Genomic DNA, 18241 nt, shown 5'->3' on the forward strand with positions numbered 1-18241 from the left:
CAGGAACAGGCTGCCCAGGGTGGTTGTGGAGCCTCCCTCTCTGGCGACATTCCAAATCCACCTGGACGCGTTCCTGTGCAACCTGCTCTAGCGGCCCCTGGCTTGGCAGGGGGTGGAACCGGATGATCTCCAGCGGCCCCTTCCACCCCTAGCAAACTGCGGGCCGGGCAAGCGCGGCGACCTGGGCCCGGCGGGGAGCGGCGGCGGCCCCGCCCCGCAGCTCGGGAGGTCCGGCGGCGTGCTGCGGACCGGGCCGGGCCGGGCCGGGCCCGCCCCGGAGGCGGCCGGGAGGGGCCTGAGGGGCGGGGCGGGGCCGGGCCGGGCCGGGCCGGGCGGGCGGAGGGAGGCGCGCGGGGCGGGCGCTGTCCCCGCCCGGCGCTCGCGGTGCTGCGGCGGCGCCGCCGCTTCGCTTCCGCGGCGGGGCCGGGCCGGGCCGGGATTGGCCGCGCGGCCGCCTCGCCCCAGAATGCAGCGCATGGCGCGTCATTGAAGAGAGACCATGATGGCGGCGGCGGCCGCGGCGGCGGGGGGCGCCCCCGAGGTGATCGCCCAGCTGGAGAACGCGGCCAAAGTGCTCATGGTGAGGCGGGCGGCGGCACCGCCGCGCCCGAAGCGCCGCGTCGCCCCCGAAGGGGCGGCCGCACCGGACTCCCCTCCCCGCCTCCGTTCCCGCTGCCCTCGCCCCTCGGGCGCGGGGCTCGGGGCGCAGCCCGCCGGGGCGCGCCGCTTTCGCCGCCCCGTCCCGCTCTCCTTTCGAGCGGGCTCTCTCCCTTCCTTCCTGTCCCTCCGCCGCCGCGCCGACTCGTCCGTGTGGCTCCGCAGCCGGGGCCGGCCCCGCCGCGCACGCCGCGCCGCTCCTCCATGTGCCGCCCGCTCCCCGTCGCCCCCGGCAGGCTGTGCCGGCTGCCGCGTCCCGCGCTGCCCGCCCCGCCTGCGGGGGGTCCGTCCCTAAGCCCCCGCACCGCCACCGTCCAGACCCTCGCCGAAGTTGCCAGTGAGCAACTCCCCCTCCCTCTCGGCCGGGGCCCGGGGCACCTCCCGCGGCGGCGGAGGAACGGCGGGAGGTCGCGCCCGTCCCCAGCCCAGCGGGGACAGCGAGGCACCCTGGGCAGCGTGGAAGCGGCCTCGGGAGTGGCGTGATCCGGCTCCAGAGTCTTCCTTTAAGTGGAGGGGCACCGAGGAGCCAGAGGCTCACGGTGCTGCCGCCTTGAAGCAAAGCCATTAGAGTGGTCTTCGCACTTGATCTGTTTAATTCTCAAATAACAGTCCCTGATATCTGTGTGTTGTTTTCATAACCGCGTGGAGAAGAACGCCCATATGGCACAGATCAGAAATGCGATGGAGCTGGATACCGATAGTGACCATTGGTATTAAAACATCCTAGGTTTGCGTCCTTGTAAAAGACTTGTTTGAATGAAAAGCTCTGTGTTGGCTGGTATAGTTTACAGGTCTTTATAGCAGATCTTCTGTACATGTCTAGCTGAAAGCCTTCCCCACGGAATTTATCTTACCAAAAAGTGGTTCTAACAGAAATAAAGTTTGTAAGGTGTGGCTGTTAATGGGATTTCAAGAGAACCAAATAAATACTAGCAAAGTTTTTCTGGTATCAATAATTAATCAATGGCCAGAGCCTGAACGATTGTGTTTTAATGTCTCACTGAAGTAGCCTGACTGTAAAGTGAGAGGTGATCAGCTTTAGTCGTGGCCAGCAAGCACTAGTCGTTTTAGAAAAATGCTTCACAAAGAATGCCACCTGTGATGTACTTCAAGCTTTGAGGTGTGTTTGATTTGTGCATGCTCTACAAAACATGTCTGTGTAGATTGTTAGATGTTCTGGTAATGTCTGTGTATCTCAGTTTTAAAAATAACACAAATGCAGTAATTACTTGGTAAGGAAAATCGGTAGTAAGTATTACTGTGTAACAGAACAGGGGTGTGGAACGAAGCTGGTGGTTAAGTCATGTTCAGTATTAAACCGCTAGCATGTGCATTGGCATCTCCAAAGTCTTGCATCTGTGCTTGAAGGCTAAAGGTAACCTGTTGTGGGCGTTATTTCTCTAGCATAGCCTGCTAGCACAGAGAGGGAAAAGCAACTTACTGTGGAGTTGAATTAAATAAAAACTTTAATACAGTGAAAAGGTGCAGGCCTCTTATGGTAATGTTTGTAATTCTGTTGAAGAATAGTTGCTGAACTTACGGGTAAAAATACACCTTGGGTCTGCAAGCACATGGATGTTAGGATCCTTGTTGAATTTCTACCTTCCTCCCTACAGCCTCTGACAGTATGAAATCTGACTTGTTGTGATATTTAGCTTTTTCTTTTATTTCTTTTCCACAGCTGATTTTGGAAGTTTCATAGACAACATTAACCTCAGAACTAGTTAGATGGCTCTTACCGAGGAAGATGCATGAAACAGAGATATTCACTAGAGCTATCCGTGAGGGTGAGGACTCAGAATCAGGCTTTAAGCAGGGTTGACTGGAAGAGCTGTGAGAACTGTTTAGGGTTATTGCCCTGTGTTCCTTCTCAGAAATCACTGAGTCTTTGGAGGGATGCAGGAGTGGAGTGCAGCTCAGCAGGTCCTTCATGAAGGTGGATTTGAGACCCCAGAGACTGAGTTATAGGCTCTGCTCCTGTTCTGTCTCACTAGCAACTGTGCAAGAAGAGGGGCCTGATTGTGTTTCAGGACTGCACCTGGACAGTGATGATGTGAATTTCATTTAGCCAGAGGGCTGCACTATTTGTTTAAAGGTCCTCTTAGGGATGAGGGTGGGAAGTTATCTCTGTGTGGCAGATGGAAGGGCTGAACTGATCAAGCAACCTGCTGGGATCATTAGAAAGGTGTTTATGTAAAAATCTGAGGACTTGTGGGGTGAAGGGTGATGAACTTGCTGCTTGTGTTGGAGGTCACGAGTCAGCCACCTTGCAGTGGAGCTTTACCTGAAGCAATGGGAAAGGGCAGAGCTGTGAATGGTCTGACAATAGATGGCAGAAGGTTTTAACTGGGCAGGGAGCTGTGGAGGGATTCAGCAAGGTTTTCTTGTGATAGTCTGTCAGAGCTGAGACAGTGGCAATCCTTGCGAAATACGGATGGGATGCATCAAAGGTTTTTCAGCATTTCAAAATACAGAGCAGGGAGTGGTGGCGGTTTACTTGATACTTGCCTAGATTTCAAATAGAAATACTAAGCCTTGAGGAAAATAATGGCATGCTAATAAAAAGACCTGAATGTGTTTAATTAACTTACCTTGAGGATAAGCATGGATTACTGTGAGCTCTCTAAATCTTTGAGAAATATTTTCATAATTTTTTTTCATCGCTCTGGGTTAGTTGAGTTTTCCTATGAAAAATTTATTTTTAGATATCAGATAAGGAACGCCCAAATCTGATCTAAATTGCTGATCTTTATGGACTTTACAAACCATGGTGTGCCATGTTTAAAAACTGGAAATGTTCAATCTTTTCTCTCACCAAGCTCTTCTACAGCTGCATGGAAATGCTTTTCCCTTGTTACCAGTAATGCCTTTCAACAGGTTCTAGGTAGCTCACATTCAAAAGGCTTAATTTGAGAAGGGTTTGGAATTTGGTATAAATTGACAAATTGAAATAAAAGATGAAGCTTATCTTGTCATTAGCTGCCAAATATGGTTTTGAAGGCTGGTGCTGCGACTGTTTTCTTTAATATGCGTAAAAGTATTTGCGGTATAAAAATTGAGTATGTAATTCCTTTCTAGTAAAGGTGCATGGTGTTCACTTGAAGTAAGGTTCCCATTAATGCTTTGCTGTAAAGTTTCTCAGTGCCACAGGCTGGTATCCATGTTTGGCCTGTGTGACTTTGGCTTGGTAAAGACTATACACCAACACCTGTATGAACTGATTTAATTTATTCCTCCTCTATTTCCTACTGGCATGGTGTCCCCTGACCATGTATCTCCTATGTTCTGTTTAGCTCAGGTGGTAATTAATGCCAGATGTAATTAGTACTGGTTAGGTTAAGCACTGTTTTAGTAGCTGCCTTCATGGATTAGAGAAGACACTGGTTGTATTATTAAGGAAAGAAATGTAAATTTCATCCCAGAAGTGAGAGGATGATGTAGGAAACATGCCTAACACCACTTAGTTATTGCTGAGAGTTTATTAAAGCAGGTTGAAATTTTTTAGAATATGATATTCTCTGACACCTACATGTAAATTCACAGGTTGTTGCTCGTTCACCCCACCTCCCTCCAAAAAGAGGTGCTCTGTTCTTACCTGCAGCTCTGCTTTCTCCCTTGTTACCCTGCGCAGAAGATATTAATATTGCTGAGATGACATAGGAATTAAACAAGGGAATGGATTTCTGTCAGGTTAGCAAGATGTATTGGCTATCTGTGCAGCTATTTAGGTTGCAGAGCTAGCACAGGGGCACTGAAATTAGATTGTTGGACGCGTACAGAGCTGGTCTGCCCCTGCTAGCGGTGAGTTGTCAGGTTGGCTCAAGTGTATAATATACCTCCACTGTACAATTTATTTGCCAGCTCTGACTCTCCTGATATTAGAAATGCCAGACTTCACTTAGAGCTGCACACTGAAAAGAGAAGAGGTTATAAGTTTCAGAAGGGAACATTCCAGCTGAAGAGAAGACCAAAAAATCACATTAAGTGTGGTTGTTGAAGGCAGTGGAGCAGACTGTATAGGGAGGCTGTGGGATCTCCTATCTTTGGAGATATTTAATACTTGACTGAACAAGTCCCTGACCAAACTGATCTAACTTTGAAATGAGTTCTTTTTTGGGCAGGGGATTGAGAGAAGTAGGTCCAAAGGTCTGTGTTAGGCTATTCTGTGTGGTGTGGCTCTTGGAAAGCTCAAAGAACATTTGGGTAAAGGCAGCAACTGACAGAAGGAGAGGACACAGTCTTAAGCTGCACCAAGGGAAATATAGGTTGGATATTAGGAAAAATATTTTTACAGAAAGAGTGATCAATTGGATCTGGAAGACTGGAATTGTCTGCCTGGGAAGGTGGTGGAGTCACCATCCCTGGATGTGTTTTATAAAAAGACTGGATGTGGCACTCGGTGCCATGGTTTATTTGAGGTTTTAGGGCTTGGATTGGACTCAATGATCTTGAAGGTCTCTTCCAACCTTGTGATTCTGTGATTTTGCAGAAGAATTCCATTCTTCAAAAGTTTGTAAATATTCTGTTTTGACTGTGGTCTGTTTCAAAGGGTGGGTGTTGGGTGTGTATGTGGGGTGATGTGGATTCTCACATCACCATCTTCTCAGGGCACCACTTAGTTTGTGACTTATCCTGCTATTCTAAGGCAGATTTCAGGCTAAAGTTGGGTGGTCTGACAGCGGTCCTAGAAACTTCACTTTCAGATGTTCAAATAAGCTTACAGAAGAAGAGCATAGGGGAGCATGTTAGTAGAATCAGCTTGTTTATACCATCAACCGTGGTATAAACAGATTATATGGTTGGCTCCTTTTGACCTACCTTTTGTGGAGATCAGGCCTGTTGTGGTAAGTGTAGGAAATTGTCAGAAAATAACCTCCTTGCCTTCTAGCTAGCCCTCAGAGATCAGAGGGGCTGGGTACAGATAGGCTTAATTTCTCATTTGTAACCACTTAGTTCTTATTCAACGTGACTGGACTTTAGTGCCTTTCTTGGTTGTGGAGTCGTGAATAGTCTGTTTTATTGAAGCAGCAGATTATAGGTTCTTGTTAGATTGCTGATAACTGCACTAGACCTACAAAATATAAGTGCATAGCTCTGTGCACAGGTATTCCCAGGTAAGCTCTAAGGCAGTTAGAGAAGCAAATCTTACCACAGCGTTGTGCCTGCCTTGGGGAGGGGAGAGTAGCAAATCCATTGACTTGTCTGTAGAATGGGGTTGTATTCTTGTCCTTCCATAGTGAAGGATTTCAAATATCAATTTGTACTTCTTGGACAAATGGATGAATGACTGCAGTTAAAAATCATTGGTTGCCTGTTGCTGCCATCAGAGGTGTAGGGTGGGGGAACATCTGTTTTCTTATTTTCATATTGGTAGGTGTGGCTTTTAATATATAAACAAGGGGTGAATGAGGGTCTTTGGTTACCTTCATCAGACTGAGTTACCTATCTTGTGGCTGCAAAAGACAGCACAGAAGTGTGGTACTTCAGCGTGCTCCTGCACATGGCTGAGGCAGCAGTGGTGGCCCTCTGACCTTCTCCAGGTCTTTACTCCCATCATTGTCTCCTCAGAGGAACAGATCTAAACCAAGGCTTGTGCACAGTGGAGGGGCAGTGAGGCTGAGGGCTGGCACAGCGATGTGGGTGCTTCTGCACTTCACTGAGACAACACTGGGCTCTGGGACCTCTGCCTCAGCCCAGGCAACATTCAGTTGTTAAGCCTTGCTCAAGCCCAGGCGCAAGAGGAGCAAGTGGCCTAGCTTGTGGCTCAATCAGCCTCATCAATTCCCCACTGTCTCACATCTTGTCATAACCAGCCAGCCTGTTCTCCACAAAGGCCATGACAATCCTTATTCCACAAGGAAGTTCAGTTTCTTGTTGCAATATGTCTTCATGTGAAGCGTGGCCCATAGTAAGGGTGAAAGGGAGAGGTGGAGCAGCTCTGCTTTTGTTATGGCAGGTTGCCTGTTGGAAGAAATCAGACAAATGAATCATTCCAATGCTGAGAAGATTTGTGAAAGTCCTGCAAGTTGTCACCCATGAAACAAGCAAGATGTGTGCTATATTATGGCTAGAATTGAGATAATTTCTTCTCAGAAGGGTTTTTTCTGGTGGGTGCCTATAGCTGCTGATTTAGAGAGGTCTGAAAAGTAAGGATGATTCTTTTACTAGTGGGCACTTTACATTATTTGAATTAGCAATTTCAAAAGCTTGAGGTGTTGTCATTGTTTTTGCCCACAAATAGGTCCAGTTGCTTTTGGAATGCTTTTTTTTCCTTCTAGTTTTTATATATATTATTTAGTCTTTATACATACATATATGTATATACAAACATATATATACACACATATATATTACATGCTTTTCTGAGTGTAATGGGGTTTACAAGTGTTTTTGGAAAAAAACAATATAGTTCTTTAAGTGAAGCCTGCTGGTTCATAATTTAAATCATTCTTAAATTATGAGAAATAACTATAAAGTGTTCTGATTTTTCTTCCACAGTATCCATTGGGATTTTCTATAATTCTCTATCATATTGCATCCTCCAGTCATCTCTTAGCTAAACTGAAGGGTCTTGTCATTTTCACATTTGGGATGTTCCCCCATACATCGGATCATCCCTCTGTATTGTTTTAGATTTATGATACTGTTTTTGAATGAACTGACCAGAATTCTGTGATGTAGATACTTGAGGATTTTAGATGGTTGTAAATTTTTTATATTCTTCTGTATTCCTTTCCTAATAGTACTTAACATTGTACTTTTCTTAATTGCTTCAGAGCAGCAAGGTGATATTTTCAGAGAACCATACCCAAGCCGTTCAGATAATTTTTTGGAACAGTACTAAGTAACTTGAGAGTCCATCATATATATGTATAGTTTTTTTTTGTTTTGCTTAAGAGCTGGTATGGTTGGTGCATTTTACAGGCACACAGTTCAGATTACAGCCTGGGAGATAAGTGTGCATGTAGTGTACACCATGCTAGTGAAGCTCTTAAATGGGAGCCGAGAACAAATGTGCATGGGGTTTATTGTACTAAAGTGAAAAGTTGAGATTAGAGAAGTGAGAACTGATATTCTTTTATCTTTGAAAAGTAAACATTGTGTTTGATGAAATTAAAATCTAGGGAAATGGGATTATGCATGCTTAGAGTTTATTTTCCCTGACTGTTTCACAGAGGGAGTATTTGTCTTTTTGAATCAATATGTTTCGCACCCATTTGACATGTCACCATTGCATTGGCATATTTGTATATTTTGTTCTGAGTAATCAATGTAAATACTGTGTGCTTGCTTCTACATTCATCTGTTGGAGAGCTTCATTAGTCCATAACTCCATCTGGATTATTCTTCTTCAGGCACTACCTACTGCTGTTTTCCCTTTAACCTGCTTCCTAAGAGTCTTATCGTTGTTATGCTAATCTGTGTTCATTAGTTAATTAACAGCTTTCCCTATGGAGAGGTGGAAGAAATCCTCCTGATTATTAAGTTGAGCTGATCCTGTCACAAGCAGATAAGTAAAATACTCCTTTTCATCTGTTTCTGACAGTGTTTTGATTCTAAAAAGTCTGACTGAAATAGGTGTACATAAGATCTCTGCAATTTTGATGTGTAGTGGGGTGTATGAGTGCCAAAACTCCACATATGTGCTGGGAGATGTGGCATACAGGGGAAGTGTCAGATCTGAGCTGCTGGAGATGTTGGTCCTTTGGACTTTGAAGTCCAAAACATCTTGTTGAACAGAGAGTAGTTGTTAAGATAGGGATTTTAGGGAATGAAGGAAAACTGACAAGAGGATATACTTCAAATAGTCCCTCTACTTCCTCTTTCCCATCTTCCAAAAAGGAAAACCCCAAACTTTCCTACTTCAGAGACATAATGAGTGGCTTCTGTACAGTGCTGTCTTTGGCTCTGCCAAAACGTAGGATAATAGTACACCCCCCTGAGTGGTTGCGTAGTGAGCTAGATTGGGTAGTGAATTCAGGGAGAAAAATGTCTTTTAATTAAGGTAATTTTCAGTGTTGCATTAGAGACAATTCTACTATCTTGACTGAGTTGAGAGAGCTTGCCTATGCTCCTGGAGGAAATTTGGTCAAATTATGTTGTTAAACCAGTTAGGAAGTAGCATGTACAATTCTCTTTCTTTTCAAATCAAGACCGATTTTTTTTTTTTAGTAAAAAGTACATTAAAAAGTCATTTAAGTTAATGTAGGAGCAAGTGAATAATGGGTTTGGCTTTTGTTACTTTGGAAGTCAGATAAGTTGGTTTAGTGGTGCCTACCAAATTCAAAATTTACAGAACTACAAAAGTGAATATGAAGAAAGGCTAAAGATATATCATGATTTGTGCTGAAATTATGAATTTCACTCTTTGTTGTCATTCAGGCCAGCTGTGTTATGTGCAGCTGTGCAAAATGCCAGAGGCACAGCTGTGGTAGTGTTGGAAATATGCCTTATGCCAGGGTCTCTTGAAGGCTTTGTATAATTAATCTGTGGCTGTGCAATCAGTGAAGTGCAGAAAGGTGTTTTGCCATGGAATTTTACAGTTTATCATGGTGGTCTCTGGGATTTCAAAAGCCTTGGCTAGGGTGAAGAACATCTGCAGTTCCAGCCTTCTAAGTGTGACATAGGCTGTATTTTCACAGGAGCTTAAACCAGCATAACACTGAGTGGCAGAGAAAAAACATTACTTGTCTTTTTGCTGGATTGATTATCTGCTAGGTTAGTGCGCTGGACTGGATGTCAGAAGGACTTGCCAGTTGCCAAAGCTAGCACAGGATAGTAATGTGTGTCTAGGAGTGGAGAGGAATTAACATGGCTGGAAGGAATGGAAGATCTCCAAGCGCCACAACCTTGGAGTTCTGGAGAGGCAGCCCCTCTTCATTACTGTCAGCTTAGACTAGGATCCTGTTGTAATGATGAAAAATAATAATACCAGCATCCTTCACAAATGTATTTTGAAATCTGTTAATTTGAAGAGCTGCAGAAAGGCCACACGGTATAGCATTGGAGTGAGTGGTATGTTCCTCAACTTTGCATTTCAAGTTTTTTGGAAATGCGAATTTGATAGTTTTTAAGACACAAAGAAGTGATTGAGCCATGTTCTGTCCCTTCTTCAAGCTGCTTTGGAAGGACCTTGAATTTTACTCTTTGACATCACAAGTAAATATGCTGGCTGCATAGGTTTTTGCTCCAACAGTGTGTAAAGGAGGGCAGGGGCAGTTTGTAGAATTCAAAAAATGTGTTGCAGCATCATTAACACAGAGTGTGCAAATCCAGTAGCTGTGTGTACTCCAGAGGCTGGTGCATTTACTTGTACCACAGAGTATCTGTGGCTCTGGGACTTAAGCATTGGTCTGTATGAAGATCAGTGGTACAATTGTATGACTGTAAAACTTTATTACTGTGAAACAATGTTCCAGCTATCATTAATTGTGGCATTAGGAATGGCATCCAAGCAGTATCAGAGCTAATAAGCAGCAGAAACAATTGTACAAGCACAAACCACGCTGTCTGATTGATGAGTTACAGCAGAACTGCCACCTGTGTCTTGTGGCAGCACAAGAGAAGTCATATCTCTGTGCACTGCCTGTCTGGGGACAAGTGGAAGGTGTTCAAGCTGGTGATGTGGGGTGAAGTGTCATCCTCTCACTAGTGTCATCATCTGCATGTGTCACTTCTCTGCCTTGGGCAAGCAGCAAAAGTTCTCCTTTTGATTATTTTGTTTGGTTCTGCAAATAGGTGGTCTTCAAAGTTTTGTTGTGAACTTCCCCAAAACTGATCTGCCACAGCTTGGTCTTGTATTGGTGGTCTGGGCATTCACATGGTCCCTGAAGTCAGTTGCTCACTCATCTTGCCGTGACTTCACACAGTTGCTGTTGGTGCTGGTAGACCCTGCCTGCCTGCTCTGGGTTTCACCTTAACAGCTCAGTTGGTTTCCTCTTATGTTACACCCCTCATCTAAAAGCCACATTTTACACATTTGTCACTGGTAGATTTCGTGAGGACATCTCCACAGCATCTCTATGTATATGTGCATGCAGGAACTGGAGATCCCCAAGTGGCAGCCTGTATCTCTGTTGTGCAGGACTGCAGCCCTGTGGGGGAGAAGGAATATGTTCCCCCTGTGCAGCTGGCTGCTGGTTTGATTCTAGGTGCCTTAAGGATGAACTGTGTGTTGTTGAAGCCGTGGCTGAAAAGAAGTACGTTAACCTTCACTCATCTTAGGCGCAAAGAGAGCTTTGCATTTTTTCTACATCATCATTTTGTTTTGCTTTTTGTTTTGTTTTTCATCAAGGTCTTAACTGTTCACATTTTGTTTTGCTTTTTCATCTCTTGGGCCACTGGCATCTACTGTTTATTTTGCTACTAATGTTGCTGCTATTTGACTTCTCTTTCAACCATGGTCTTGGTAGTTTCCCAGATGACTACATCTTGCATTGTTATTGAGGAAATGCTCAAAAAAGTTTACAAAACAGGCACACTCCTTTCTGGTGACAAGAGTATGAATAGTGCTTTCCTCACCTGTCAAAAGCAAGCACAAAAGCCCAAGCACAAAAACAAATGTACTTCTTCCTGAGAGAATTAGGGAGGGTAAGCTGCAAACCCTTTATTTTGTGAGGTTGTTTTAAGTGGGATTAGGAACAGATGTTGGGTAGCTTCAGAATAATGAATTGTTTAGTGGGGAATATATAAATGTTAAATTCTAATATCAAGAGAAATAACAATATTGTTTCTGGAGCTAGTCTTCTGTTCATTTTACAGTAATATTCCCTCTAAGAGGGCTGAGAATAAAATATATGATTATGACCACATTTCTTCGTGATCATTTTTTCAGTGGAGCCTGAATATGTGGAGCCCTTTGACTGTTCAGAACTTGGGACTTGGCTAATTTGTGCAGGTTTCTTAGTGTGAGCTCAGGCACTCACTTTAAGGGAGCCCTAAAAATTGCATCTTCTAAATGAAATCCCAAAACATTTCTGTAGGGATTAAAAAGCCCCCAACTTTATTATAGAAAACTCATGTTTAGAAGACGTTTTCTCAAAATACGTGTCACGTGTCTGCTCCTGTATATCAAAGGATGAATACAGACATGCGTAACTTCTTCAGTATCATGATTCAGGCTGTATTTGCAAGAGTGGAACAAAGTGGTAAAACAAGGTAAAAGTAGAAGACACTGTCTCAAGTATGTACAATTCTAGATGGATTTTTGCTGTTTCCCAGTATGGGCAAACTTGGGAAGAATATTTTTCGAGGTGTTTTCAGTGAAAATTCATAATTTTTCCTGGGTTTGAGTGAAAGATGTTTTTCTCTTCACAAAATTAATTTTAATTTCACAAATTCTCTTGGCTTTCTTATCTTCCACCTAATGCAGATTATGAACTTCCTCCTCTGGCCTCTATTCTGCTCCTCTTTTATGCTAAACCTTGATTTGTCTGTACCTTGTATTTTTCCATATCTTATTCTGTTTTCTTACATGGTTCAAATGCTGTACTTTGTGTGTTTGACTTGTTTCATTAAGTTTTCATTAGTGCCCTAACAGTTAAAAGCCATTAATAAAGGCAGGCATTTTAGGCCATGCCATTTTGAAAGTACAGTAAACCAAAGGAGTTTTCCACATCAAATTTAGATAAAAATTAAAAACTTCCTTATCTTGCTTTTAATCAACTCCTACTAAATAACTAAGATAGGACAAAATGGTTCTGACATTTTAACAAGATTGATGGTGGAGGAAGTCCTAAACTGAATTTTGGCAGGGAAACTGGCTGCCCTGTGCGCCTGCCTTTCTTCATTAGCTTGGTGGGAAGAAATGCCTTTTTGATAGGAATCAAAGCCCAGACTGCTCAGAAATCAAAATCTATCACTATCGCAGTTGAAATATTTCATGTAGTAATGGCTTTTGTCTTGTGTTTTGGGGTCTGGGGTGCATGGGGCTTATCTCTGTGATGTCTCACTCCACTGCATGTGCTCACTGTAGAAGGCTACATGGAAGTAAAAGTAATGCCACCCTTTCAGCAATGGGTGGTTTTAGCTGTTCTTTCAGAAAATATAATTTGAAATTGGACAATAGGGGGGAAAAAAGATAGTATAAAACACTTCTTCACACACAGTATGAAAGTTTCTTTTGCAGAAGGGGAGCAGATGCTGACTGTATTTGATGTATAGTGAGCCTCATAAATGGGTATATTGTGTACATCTCAAGTTATGAACTTTGGAAAACGAGTATTGCCATTACCAGTACTATTATGATCTCCTGTCTAGTAGAAGAGTGATCACAATCGTTCTTTCTTTTCTTCAAACTTTCTATTGAAATTCGCTCTGTACTATCCTGACACATTTTTTAAGTGGTGTCTGTGCTGTCCCATAGGCACAGAAAAGCAATACAGAGGTGAGCCACTTGAATCTTATGATCGAGTTGCAATTGGGGTTTCAGAGGCTGTGGATAGGCCAGGATCCTATCTCTTGCTGGAGAACCAGGACCTGTCATGGGGATAGTCATCCTGCAGTGAGGATTGTGGTGTGCATTGGTGGTGGGACTCCTTTCCAGCTATTACCCATGTATCTTCCATTCCTCCTTGTGGGGAAAGAGAGAAACAGCTGGAGTTGGTGGGAGCTGAGGGAGAAATTTGGTTCATTTCCGCCAACTCTTCTCTTTCTTTCTTCAGGATAAGGAGGTCAGAGTCACTCCAGCTCCAGGAGATGGTCAGATTGTCAAATTTGCTATCATTCAGAATTTAAGGCCAGCCACCACCAGCCTTGCAATACCTGAGGAGTAGCTAGAATGCATGGGGAGTTATTTTCTGCTGAATCTCCCATCTCTTAATAGGAAGATTTTGCTTTTACACAATGAAAGGACAGAAGAGCAGGTATTGAGACTTGAATGCAGTTGTTGTAAGGGCACTTTGACTTTTTGTATCCTTTAGTAACATCTTTTTAGGGTTCCTGTGCTACTACAGTCATGATGTGCCATTTTTACTGAAGTCAAAGTGGGTTGATATTATTTATTAACATTAAATGCTTTGCAAAGGTTTGGATTTGGAACAATGAGGGTTTCTGTAACTGTTCTGTGTAGTTACAGTGTTTTTCTTATCTTTGTCCTCTTACATAGTGAGTCACACTTTCTATCTTGATTGCGCTTTCTCTGTCATACATGGATTGACTTCTTATTGCTTTGTTCGATCTTAATGACTTCAAGGGAACATGTGGATTTTCGCATTGCCATCAGTCAGTCAGATGTTTTAGAAAAATTATTTTGCCAAACAGAACTGTAGGTCAGTCCTCATTTGTGCTTTGAAATGTTAGAACAGTGAATGTAGCGATTAGAAAATAAATACCATTTAATTTAAGGGTCTGAACTGTAGCCTCATGTCAGCATACATCTTCTCACTGTCAACAGCCAGACTACTGTAGGCTAAATATCCATTATGGGATATTTCTCAGATTTAGCTGTGTTGTGCGCATAAATGAAGGGTAATTTCAGTGGAGAGCCTTTAATAGTCTATATTTGTGGATCAAGTTGTTAGCAGAGAAGTAAAATCTCAGTAGTGCTTGTTGCTTGCCTTGGAGAAAAGTGTTATTTTAGAAAATGTTTTGTTATTGATGGTAATGATTTACTTTGCCTCTTTAGTCAATTAGTATGTATATATATATATAGTATCTTATACAAGAACATTACTAAACTGAGAATAGCTTTTATTACAAACCACAATTTGTCTCCTGATTTACTTACAAAGAACTTAATAACATATTTCAGCTTCAAAATATAAAGCAAAAGTTGATGAGGAAAAAATAGTCTTTTTTCCCTATTGTTAAGTTTCTGCATGAAAGCAAGATGTGAGTGAGTAGGTGTGTAGGAGGCAATTCCTCCAGCAGTTACATTTGTTCCAAATATATACTGGGCACTCTGGGGTTTAAATAATTCAAGTCATAATTACTTTTGGAGAAGACTTTTTTTTTTAGTCAAAGGAAGTTTTTCTTCAGAAAGTCTTAAATCTTCACCATGTTGTCTCTAGTGCAGGTCTGGTTAGAAGTTATTTATTGCGTCTTTCTTACAATCTTCAAAATAATCTTGAGTATCCTTTGAATTGGAGGCTGACTCACTGCTGTAATTTAAATACTTATTCAAAATAGTAAGTGTAAAGGGAGTCATTGGAACGTAGTTGGAGATTTTTTTTTGTGTCAGCTGAGTTTTCTGTAGTGCCTGTTACTCAAAACTAGGCAGTCATGGCCTGACTGATCTGACTGGGACAGCAAAAGTGGTTGTTGTTATCAGTTGTCTTAAATTCCTTCTGGCCTTGTGCCCAAAGCTGGAACGACTGATGTACTTGTAAAGCAGTTGCAGAGCTGAGCATCTTCATCTAGCCTGAATTGTTAGCTTGTGGCATCTGCTTCATGAGAGAACAAGACATCCTTGCATCATTAGGTATCAGTGTCTGCTAGAGAAGTAGGGTGACTATCTAAAAACGAAAGTGTGGCTAATTGTCCAGTTCTCTGTGCCTGACCTCTACATTTAATCTTTTCAATTAGCTACTTTAATAAGACAAGTGACAGTTTTTGAGTGTGCTGTGAAATATTGTAGGGAAAAAAGCTTATTTGAAACACTTGAAAAGTGTTACTGCTAAAACTGGAATGGAAACTTGTCATGGCTTGACTTCACAGAAGTCAGGGTAATTCAGTCTTGGGGCATGTTGCTTGATATTACTTTGGTAGAGTCAAACTTGGAAATCACCTTATTCTGAGTCTGATTCTTTTGTATAAATTGCTTATGCAGCAGAACTATTTTTGGGAGTAATTATTTCAAGGTATTTTTGTTATTTAAGATATAGAAATCTGGTTTTAGTGGGTTTTGGTCATCTTGGTAGAGGAGCACATTAATTTAAAATTGAATGGCTTTTGATTATCTAGTTATGTTGCAGCTGTAACAATTGCTTACATGGGTAGAGTAATATATTTAGCTGTCCTAAATGCAGCATGTGTACTAGTTAAAAATTATTGCTTGTCCCCTTGTTGTTTTCTCCCTTTTTTTCTCTTTCTCCTCCTATTTTTTGCCTGTACTCCTCAGCTATGTTATCACCATCACATGGTGTTCCCCTGCACATGGTTCTCAAGTTCACTCATGATCTTTCTCCTTTGCATATGCCTCACTATTACTTGGCTTCCCTGCCTGCTGGGACATGTTGGCAAACCATCTGGGCTTCCTTTATTCCCTGCTTTTCTGAGCATGTCTTGCCTGATGGTGGCTGTCAGCAAAGTCCAGACCCAGCAGTGCCGTTGCCATCTGTGGTAGCTTTTCCTTATCCTTGTATATTGACAGAGATCTGTTTCCTAAGCTCTTCCCCCTGGGTTTCCCAGGCTCTCTGCAGCACAGAGTCTAGACACTATTCTGAAGAACAAGATTGTCTTGAACTGGGTTTTCATAAGCCAAGAGAGGCCCACAGACCAGAGTTTGGGAACAGTTTAATGTGCCTTTTGACTGCAAGAAAGGCATAATTCCCCTACATATTGGAGAGTCTGTGGTGAATTTTATGAAGTCACACTTTAGTCGAAGTATCAGGTTTTTGTTTCTGCTCTTGTCAAGTTTGTAATGTACTTCACTTGCAGACATAAACATTGCCTTTGGCAAGAATGGCTCCTACTTGGCTTTAGTACTAGCAGGTACAAGCAATTTGATATATATTTTTTTTTAAACCAAGAAAATTCTCTTAGTAGGCATGTTTGCCTTTCCATAATCCTCCTAGTGTTTAGGCTGTGCTGTTCATAGGGGACCTTTTTGGTAGGTGGGAATACTGTGGGTGTCAGCTTAAAACACTCCAGTGTACTCTCTCTGTGTTCTCCCAAGCAGTGAAGTCTGGAGGAGTGCGTGAGTGTTCTTTGTGACATGCTAGTTTGCAGATTTCCCCCAGTGTAACTGTAGGAAGATGCTGACTTTGGTTGTATTCAGTGCTGTCTTGCCATAGCAAAAGTGAAAAAGCAAATTTTGTCTTAGCAAGTTTTTTTTTTTCCCTGCAAGAAATGAACGCTGCTCACCCCATCCTTAGTTATGTTTATATTTGATTGTGGCCAGGACTTTTCTCAGCAAAATTTTGATGCATAAGTACCAATGCAAGCTGGTTAACTAATATTTAAATAAAAAACTACTCCATTTATTGATTTTCATAATAATGTTGTCACTTAGAAGTTGTTACTTCTAAGATACTATCAGCGTCTTAAGTAAGCAATAAGTAAAATATTCTCTGGAATCTGCATTGATATTAGAAGAAACTACTAAACAATCAACTTCAACAAGGTGTTGAAGGTATTGAGGAGGTCAAATTCATAGTCAGAAGCCAATTCAGTCTTTTTTATTGGCCTTGTAAGAAGATAGTAATTTTTTACAGTGGGGTTGGTGAAGCACTGGCACTTGTTACCCAGAGAAGTTGTGGATGCTCCATCCCTGGAAATGTTGAAGGCCAAATTGGATGGGGCCCTCTGAGTACCCTGGTTGGGTGGAAGGTGAAAGTGTCTCTGCCCATGGTGGGGGGTTGGACTAGATGGCCTTTAAAGGTCCCTTCCAACTATTGTGTGATTCTGTAATTCTATTCTGTGATCTAAAACCACTAAGAAAATAATGCAACTTCTAATATATGATCAAAAAAAGTTGTATTTTGTGTATCTGTGATGATTGACACAAAACTGCCAGAATAGAATCACTTGGGAGTGTGGAATTTGATGCATTTGTTTTTTTAAAGCAAAAGGTGTTTTCAGATAAGAGGAAGGAGCTAAAAAAGCAGACTTCTAATGTGGATGTGGTGTTGCTTCTTCAGCTAGTTAGTGGCAAATGCAGGGTGACTTCAGCTTTAGTCTTAATATCTTGCATTTGCAACCTGTTTGCTTCCTTTCTATTTGTATCTATTCTTTGTATCTCTTACTTTAACTTCTTGGTGCTTTCCATCCTGGCAAGTAAGTCATAATTACACTATATTTTTAAAATGTGTGTTACTGAGGTAGGAAGTGCTTGTATAAAGCAGGTGTTTCTGAATACATGTGTGTCGGTTCAGTTCCTCTGTATGCATCTAACTACTCCTATTGAAAATAAGAGAAAATCCTAAAGCCCTTATTCTTTCCACATGTATATCAACAGATGTTTCCTAGTCCTGTGTGTACTTTCCATGGCAGTTGGTCTCCCATCTTCTGCAGTTACATTACTTTCTTAGTTGTCCAGGCTTTCAGGCAAGTTTTTGTGTAGTCTGCTACAGTGTTTCTACTCTGGTCTTTTTTCAGTTTCCCTTTCCTTTGAGTGAATAGCTGCCATTTGAAACAGTAGTCCTGCTGGATCCTTTTTGTGGGCACCGCTGCTTCTGGTCCTTTTCTGTATCCAGACAGCTTTGGTAGTTGAAAGGCTGTAATTTTATTTATAATGCTATGTCACATAGGAACTCTCTTCTTATGGGGCAGTAGCTTGTTATGCTAAAATCAGAAAGATGATCAGTGTCCAGGAGAAGTTTTTATAGGTAACTTGCAGGACAAAAGAGAGAACAGATGGTTAGAGCTAATGTCAGACAATACAGAAAGGAAAGTGATATAGCTGCAAATGATTTCAGTATGCCAA

At 42.3% G+C, this 18241-nt stretch overlaps 1 protein-coding gene across 1 annotated transcript in view; it reads left to right on the forward strand.

Moving 5' to 3' along the window:
• Positions 1 to 451: 451 nt before the first annotated feature.
• Positions 452 to 18241, forward strand: part of XPO4 (exportin 4) — a 74313-nt gene continuing 56523 nt past the window's right edge. The window contains exon 1 of the mRNA XM_084226686.1: positions 452 to 580. Within this exon, the coding sequence (XP_084082812.1) occupies positions 500 to 580 (81 nt within the window). The 5' untranslated portion in view covers positions 452 to 499. The remainder of the gene's footprint in view (positions 581 to 18241) is intronic.

This window comes from Fringilla coelebs, assembly GCF_963513975.1.
Source record: "Fringilla coelebs genome assembly, chromosome: 2".
Lineage (NCBI taxonomy): Eukaryota > Metazoa > Chordata > Aves > Passeriformes > Fringillidae > Fringilla > Fringilla coelebs.